At 26.3% G+C, this 8,993-nt stretch overlaps 1 protein-coding gene across 3 annotated transcripts in view; it reads right to left on the reverse strand.

Moving 5' to 3' along the window:
- Positions 1-6,166, reverse strand: part of LOC145970513 (cytochrome P450 4V2-like) — a 14,106-nt gene extending 7,940 nt beyond the window's left edge. The window contains exons 1-6 of one of the 3 annotated variants that reach the window (XM_083097354.1): positions 6,056-6,076; positions 2,667-2,985; positions 2,347-2,436; positions 1,729-1,982; positions 1,455-1,561; positions 1,089-1,173 (exon numbers count right to left, since the gene is read on the reverse strand). In XM_083097354.1, coding sequence (XP_082953480.1) covers positions 1,089-1,173; positions 1,455-1,561; positions 1,729-1,915 — 379 coding nt within the window. In that variant the 5' untranslated portion in view covers positions 1,916-1,982; positions 2,347-2,436; positions 2,667-2,985; positions 6,056-6,076. Of the gene's footprint in view, positions 1-1,088; positions 1,174-1,454; positions 1,562-1,728; positions 1,983-2,346; positions 2,437-2,666; positions 2,986-3,081; positions 3,103-6,055 lie in introns of those variants that run through there. The other 2 variants (XM_083097353.1, XM_083097355.1) reach the window with 2 other exon arrangements.
- Positions 6,167-8,993: the final 2,827 nt, after the last annotated feature.

Consider the following 8,993-nt stretch of genomic DNA (forward strand, 5'->3'; position numbering starts at 1 on the left):
CACGTGAAGGTCACTTCAATTTTTTTAAATAGAATACCCTATATATTTTTGTACATTCTTGTAGCTTATTTCGAGAGCTTTCCAAAACACTATAATTAAGTACCTTTCCGTTAAGTACTTTTTGAGTTATGATGCTTGAAATAATTTCTTAATTTTACATAAACCGTAAAATATCTTGTAAAATATTCATTTTTCGATTATCTTACCTTAATACTTTTATGTACAAAATAATGAGAGGAATCAATTGGTGTAAAGAAAACACATAGTTGTTTTTAAGAAAAAATATGGAATTGTTAATTGCAAATTACATATTTTTTCTTCGAAACAACTATGTGTTTTCTTTACACCAATTGATTCCTCTCATTATTTTGTACATAAAACTATTAAGGTAAGGTAATCGAAAAATGAATATTTTACAAGATATTTTACGGTTTATGTAAAATTAAGAAATTATTTCAAGCCTCATAACTCAAAAAGTACTTAACGAAAATGTACTTAATTATAGTGTTTTGGAAAGCTCTCGAGATGAGCTACAAGAATGTACAAAAATATATAGGATGTTCCATTTAAAAAAATTGAAGTGACCTTCACGTGACCTTCAAATGACTCTTCAATGTCAAACCAATGATACCATCTTATGGCCCCCTCGAAACCATACAACTTTTGTCTAAAACATTTTTCTCTATGTTGCTTATTTTTCGAGTTATTTGGCTGCCTAAGTTAAAATGGGTCACCCTGTATATATATATATATATATATATATATATATATATATATATATATATATGTACATGTAATACATAAAAATAATATTAAAAAGCATTGATATTAAAAAACTTTGAAAACAAATTTAATTAATAATAATTTTAAATTTGTCACATTGCAGTCAAAGTAACAAAAGTAAAAATATAAGTATATATTATATAAGAATGCAAGTAATAATTATATTATAAGTATGTTATAAAGGATTTTTTAAAATTATATAATGTTATTATGTAAATTGTAGTTATGAAACTACATAATTTTATTATGTGTAAACTATAGTTATAGGAATAATTTTAAATTTTATGTTACTAAAAATATCTTACCAGGAGCTGTGACTAATCCTTTGCCTATTATAGGTTCAAAAAGTTTATATAGCATACTTTTATCCACACTGTTATGCAAGATTACCTATAAAAGTTGTATTATGTGAAGTACTTTTAAATATTTCAAATGTATATCTGTTTATCTGTATATCTGTATATCTGTCATTTAGATATTTAACAATATATTATATTTAGATAAAGTTAACTGTAGAAAATTATTTTGATTAGATCAGTGATGAGTTATTATAAAGATATATAAAAGTATTATTTATTTGAAATAGACAACAAATTCTCTATATATAGATTTAAATAATTCATGAATATACAAACAAATAATAATGAAACATATAAACGCTATCTTTTTACCTGCATTTGATCTGGTTCATATATACCAATTACTAATTTGTTGCCTATCCAAAACTTGAATGGAGATGAATAATCTTGTGTCAGTTTAATAATAATATCCAAAAGTTCTAAAAAATGTTTTATGATTTATCATATAAGATTATTAACTTATTAAAATTTATTTTAATTATTAATATTAATATTATTTATATTATGAATTTATTAATATCTTTATTATTTTAAATTAATGCAATGTTGGTAATAATTAATTTTTTAAATATCTCTTTATTATTACCTCCATAATTCTGACGAAAGAAATAATAACCACTTCCAATAAATGGAAAACTCTTTGGGCCGTTTAATATATTTATCTTTTTAATTATATGTCGGCGATGATCATTTAAAATATAATAATATATATATATATATATATATAGAGCAGTAAGACCCAATAGTATTAATGAAATAAATATCATTATCATTAAATTGATAATACAAATTTGTATTAATGTATTTCCCAGATTTTTTTTTATTTTATGTCTTCCCCTTCTAAACATATAGATAAATACATAAATACAATTTATGAAATAATGGAAATGCTTCTTTCAGATTAAGAAGTAAATTCATTAATTATTTTCGAAGTGTCAAGTATCAAATAACATGGAAGCTATTATTTCGAGAATTTCTATGTTTAAGGAAAAATAAAAATTAAATAAGTTTCGTAGTTATTTAAAATAATCAATGTTTTTATAAAATTTTAAAAGATAATAATTTTATATGTAACAAAAATCTTCAATCTGCTTTATTTAAAAATTTTATTAATCTAAAATACTTAATAAAAAAGAAACTCCGCTAATAAAACAACAATAATTAATATAAAAAACTTTAAGGAACAAATAGAAATACTACTTACTTTATCGAAGAGTATAGGTATTTGCTGCTACACTTGAATTGTCGCGACTCACGGTTATAGAAGTCGGACGCAATATATACGTGCAATATACTGAAATATTCAAAATGTTCATTAAAATGTTCACTAAAACTGGAACTAGACGAGGAAGGAAAATTCTTTTTGATTAGAGGGTAATAGATGATAATTTATTATCAGTGCTACAAATATATTTTCTTGATTTGATATAAGACTCGGATTATTTCTATAACCTCTTCCTTTATTCTTTTAAGTAATAAGTTAAATTAATTAGTGAAATTAATTAGCGACTAGCCCGCACTTACAATTGTTCAATATTTGTTAACGACTGTCCGCTGCGCTCTCGCGATGGGCGGTTTTTAACTCCTCGTTTTTGCTAAAATTTGGGAGGGGATCGCCTAGTGACGTTATCATATAAGATCATGGTGAACTTTTCGTGACGGTCAAATCTTGGTGCAAGCGAAAGCGTTTCAAAATCGAAACCCTTTGCATTTTCGTGTTTCTGGCGAACTCACACGTAGTTCGCTGAGGTGACGATTTTACGCGGTTCGCAAACATTCCATTGCATTTTTTTGTTTAAATAAAATCTATATTAATATTAAACTAGAGTTATAGTCCTTCAGACTATAACAAAGAAAAATACATAAATACAATTTATGAAATAATGGAGATGCTTTTTTCAGATTAGAAAGTAAATAGAGATACACTAAATAGAGATACTACTTATCGAAAAGTATGGGTATTTGTGTTGTTACCATCACACTTGCTACGACTCGCGATTACAGAAAAGAGAGACACGCAATATATATGTGATACACTTAAATTATTCAAAACGTTTCACAAAAACGAACTAAACGAACAAGTAAAATTCTTTTTGATGACATCAAAGGGTAATAGACGATAATTTATTATTAGTGCTACAAATACAAATAGATGCACTTATGCAGCTACAAAGGCGCGACATTAGACTTCCGGGAAAGCCACTTTTGTGACTCTTGAGTTGATAAATTAGTGGTATTTCATAAATATTAAATTAATACCATAGAAGTAAAAAATTAGAAAACCAACGAAAAAGACTCTAAAGTAAAAAAGGAGCTTTCTACAGCCACATAATTAGTTCTCGATAATGTTAAAAGAAAGTTCTCTGCAGCTCTAAGTCTATACGTTTATATTTATTCATGTTATCATTACTGCTCTTAGGCTTGAAATTTCATAAATCTATGTTCAGAATTAGAATCAGCGACATCAAAAACACTATGTATTTTTGAGAAAATAAAAAATTTTTTTATATTTGACCGTCCGTTGTCTGTCAGGAAAGCTACTTTTGCGGCTTTAAACAAATCTCAAAATTCTTCGCAATGCACTGCAAATTTCAATGTGTTAATGTAACTTATTTCATTTGTGTAATTTCCAGAAAACACGTTTATCCATGTTATTTAAATACATATAAATGTGTAATGTATTAATTTTATACGAATCTTACGTGTTATAATGAGAATATGTACTCTCTAAAAGTGAATCAGTGAAAATATCACTAATTTAAACAGTAAAATAAGATTTCACTGAGAATCAGTGAGTATTTTACTGATTTTCAGTGGAAACGCTTATTTTTTTGTTATTTTATCTTATATCTCACTGATTATGATCAGTTAAAATAAAATTCACTGTAAAACCAGTAAATTTCACTGTAAAACCAGTAATCGCTAGTTCGTTCGTTTACCGCTACGATCGCTATCTCTCTCGTATTTAGTTTTAGTTATAAGAATTATATAAAGTTTGCAAAGAGCGACAGATAAAATTAAAAATATTACTTCAATTTAATTTCAGATGTTAAATCGATCTTATGAGTCGGACAAATAAATGTCTGGCGACTTAATGAAAATTATTCGTTCGTTATCTATTTAAGATAGCAAGTTCAATATGCATGTAATATAAATAAAATAAAATTTTTGATATAATAAATATTTAGTAAATATATATAAATAAAATTTTTAATTTTATATGAAATAGATAGAGAGATGAATTGTAGTTTAATATTACTGACAATAACGAAAGAAATATTACTGATTGAAACAGTCAAAATTATTAACTAATTCTTTCAATAAAATATCACTGATTTACAGTGCTGTACTTATAACTGCTGTAATTAGTGACTATTTACTGTTTTTCAGTGATAATACACTGATTCACTTTTAGAGAGTATGGAAACGTATAAAAAAATAACACACTTCTTTATTCAATGTTTGGGACGTGTTATAAAGAGGCATTTGTTCTTGATTTACACGTCTCAGCAGCTTAACACATTTAATGACTTACACAGATATCAAAATTATACAAATTGAAACTACATATATGTAAAATTTTTAATGTATATATTAATATTTCTAATAATATTATTATATAATATTATTATATAAATTTCTAATAATATTAATATTATAAATTATATTGCTTTGATTTTTTAAAGTAATGTTTACTTATAATAAATTTACAAATAATTTATTAAATATTATATTCTTGTCATGTATGATAACAATAAACCCAGGTAGCACACGGTCGTTTTATATACGTTTCTTAAACGTATCCAACATTTTTTAACCGTAAAGCATTAATAAGAAACGTTCCTATAGAAATGCTTTTAAAACCATAGTTAAGGAAATGTATTTTTCACGTTTCTATAGACAAAATAAAAATTAATTTTTATTAATTTCAAATTAATTTAAAACTATATATACATATGTACATACATATACATATACATATACATACATACATACATATACATATATATATATATATATATATATATATATATTATGAAAACTATATTAATTTCTATTTACAAATATATGAATAAGATCACTAAGAATCAGTATTTCATTGAACTCTAATAGAAACGCTTATTTTTTGTTATTTTATCTTATATCTCATTAATTATAGTCAGTGGAAGTAAAATTTCACCGCAAAATCAGTAATCGCTAGTTCGTTTGTTTACCGCTACGGTGCGCTATTTTTCTCGTACTTAAGTTTTAGTCATGAGAATTATATAAAGCTTGCAAAAGACGACAGATAAAATTAAAAATATCACTTCGATTTAATTTCTGATACAGTTTCAATAGAGGAACTTCAGATATTAAATCGATTTTATAAGTCGGACAAGTAAATGTTCGGCCAATAAACGAAAATAATTCGTTCATTATCTATTTAAGATGCATGTTCAATACGCACCTAAATATAAATAAAATTTTTAACTTTATAGTCTTTTATTAAAAAAATTTATCTTATGAACATTTTATTTTTTTTTAATATTTTATTTTATTTTTCCAACTTTAATTTTTCTATTTTTCTCTAATAATAATCATTTAATTTTAATTCCAAAGTTAGATATAAACTGATAAGGTTATTTAGAATAAGAAAAAATATATAATGTGTATTTCTTTGTAAAAAATATAAATATATTTTTATAAATTTCAAACAAGCACTTTATTGTAATGTACCATTAATTTGAAACCTATACATTTTAAATATATTAAATTAATGCATTTAAATATGATTAATTAACACGTTTTAATGTATTAAATTAAAATATATCAAGTGCATAAGTTATGCAGCAGGAAACGTATAAAAAGGGCTTCAGCTAATTTACACATTTATACGTGTAAATATAACATATTAAGATTTGCAGTGTACTTACCTTATCGAAAAGTATGGGTATTTGTTGTTACACTTGCTACGACTCGCGATTACAGAAGAGAGAAACACGCAATATATATGTGCGATACACTTAAAATATTCAAAACGTTTCATAAAAACTGGAACTAAACGAACAAAAAAAATTGTTTTTTATGACATCAAAAAGTAATATACAGGGTGAGCCATTTTAATTAACGCACGCAATTATTTCGGAAACAAAGCATTTTAGAGAAAAATGTTTCAGACAAAAGTTTTATGGTTTCGAGGGGGCCATAAGATGGTATCATTGGTTTGACGTTGAAGAGTTATTTGAAGGTCACATGAAGGTCAACTTCAATTTCTTAAATGGAACCTTCTATTTGTCATTGCATATTCTTATAGCTTATCTCGAGAGCTTTCCAAAACACTATAATTAAGTACCTTTTCGTTAAGTACTTTTTGAGTTATGAGGCTTGAAATAATTTCTTAATTTTACATAAACCGTAAAATATCTTGTAAAATATTCATTTTTCGATTATCTTACCTTAATACTTTTACGTACAAAATAATGAGAGGAATCAACTGGTGTAAAGAAAACACATAGTTGTTTTGAAGAAAAAATATATAATTTGCAATTAACAATTCCATATTTTTTCTTAAAAACAACTATGTGTTTTCTTTACATCAATTGATTCCTCTCATTATTTTGTACATAAAAGTATTAAGATAAGATAATCGAAAAATGAATATTTTACAAGATATTTTATGGTTTATGTAAAATTAAGAAATTATTTCAAGCCTCATAACTCGAAAAGTACTCAAGAAATACTTTATTATAGTGTTTTGGAAAGCTCTCGAGATAAGCTACAAGAATAAGTAATAAAAAATAGGGGGTTCCATTTAAAAAATTCTAGGTTACCTTGCTCTGACCTTGGCGACGCGACGCCACCCAAGGTTAAACTCATAGCACCAGTAAATAGATGTTTTGAAATCCTACAACTTTGGTTCGAAACATTTTTCTCAAAAACGTTTCGTTTTCGAGATATTTGACCGTTTCTAGACTTTTCTAACACCCTGTATATATACATGTGCGATATACTTAAAATATTCAAAACGTTTCATAAAAACTGGAACTAAACGAACAAAAAAAATCGTTTTTGATGACATCAAAAGGTAATAAATATGATAATTTATTACCAGTGCTACAAAAACAAATGATACGCTTATGCAGCTACAGAGGCATAACATTACATTGCAAATCTTAATATGTTATATTTACACGTATAAATGTGTAAATTAGCTGAAGCTCTTTTCATACGTTTCCTGCTGCATAACTTATATGCACTTGATATACAGGGTTTAGCAAAAGTGTGGAAACCCCTTAATATTTCGAAAAATACGCATTTAAAAAAAAAATGTTTCATACAAAAGTTATAGGGTTTTATGTGGCGCATTACACAGCAACATTATTATGACCTCGAATAGTGTTGTCAAGGTTATGTGAAGGTCACCTCCAACTTTTTAAATGGGACACCCTATATGCTTTTGCATATTCTTGTAGCTTATCTCGAGAGCTTTCCAAAACACTATAATTAAGTTAGTTTTCATTAAGTACTTTCCGAGTTATGAGGCTTGAAATCATTTCTTAATTTTCCATAAACAGTCCATCAACCATAAAATATCTTGCAAAATATTCATTTTTCGATTATCTTACCTTAATACTTTTATGTACAAAATAATGAGAGGAATCAATTGGTGTAAAGAAAAAACATAGTTGTTTTTAAGAAAAAATATGTAATTTGCAATTAACAATTACATATATATATATATATATATATATATATATATATATATATATATATATATATATTGTATATACAGGATGTCCCATTTTAAAAGACCCACTCAAATATCTCAGAAACACTGCGTTAAATCGAAAAATGTTTCAAACAAAAGTTGTGTGGCTTCAAGGGGGCCATAAGATGGTGACAATGATTTGACCTTGGAAAATCATTTGAAGGTCATGTGAAGGTCAACTTTAAAATCTTAAATGGAAACCCCCATTTTTTATTTAGTATTCTTGTAGCTGACATCGAGAGCTTTCCAAAACACTATAATTCAGTATTTTTTCATTAAGTACTTTTCGAGTTGTGAGGCTTGAAATAATTTCTTAATTGTACATGAACCATAAAATATCTAGTAAAATATTCATTTTTCGATTATCTAACCTTAATACTTTTACGTACAAAATAATGAGAGGAATCAACTGGTGTAAAGAAAACACATAGTTGTTTTGAAGAAAAAATATGTAATTTGCAATTAACAATTACATATTTTTTCTTCGAGACAATTATGTTTTTTCTTTACACCAATTGATTCCTCTCATTATTTTGTACGTAAAAGTGTCAAGGTAAGATAATCGAAAAATGAATATTTTACTAGATATTTTACGGTTTATGTAAAATTAAGAAATTATTTCAAGCCTCATAACTCAAAAAGTACTTAACGAAAAGGTACTTAATTATAGTGTTTTGGAAAGCTCTCGAGATAAGCTACAAGAATATGCAAAAATATATAGGATGTTCCATTTAAGAAATTCAAGGTGACCTTCATGTGACCTTCAAATGACTCTTCAAGGTCAAACCAATGGTACCATCTTATGTCCCCCTTCGAACCAAACAACTTTTGTTTGAAACATTTTTCGATTTAACGCAGTGTTTCTGAGATATTTGACTGGGTCCTTTAAAATGGGACACCCTGTATATATATATACAGGGGTGTCAGGGAAATTTTTACCCACGCGAAGTAAGGAGGTAGATTGGCTCAAATTAAGAAGGAAGGACTTGTACTGTTTTGTGATATTCGCAATAATTAACGAAAAATTAAATAAAGAATATCGGCCAATCTGCGTGAGTAGAAGCGCGCGGCGACGAGAGTCGTCCCACTGTAATCTTATACTA

The sequence above is a fragment of the Camponotus vicinus genome, unplaced genomic scaffold, assembly GCF_025532165.1.
Source record: "Camponotus vicinus isolate PSW18456_S1 unplaced genomic scaffold, iyCamVici1.0 SCAF_4, whole genome shotgun sequence".
Classification (NCBI taxonomy): domain Eukaryota; kingdom Metazoa; phylum Arthropoda; class Insecta; order Hymenoptera; family Formicidae; genus Camponotus; species Camponotus vicinus.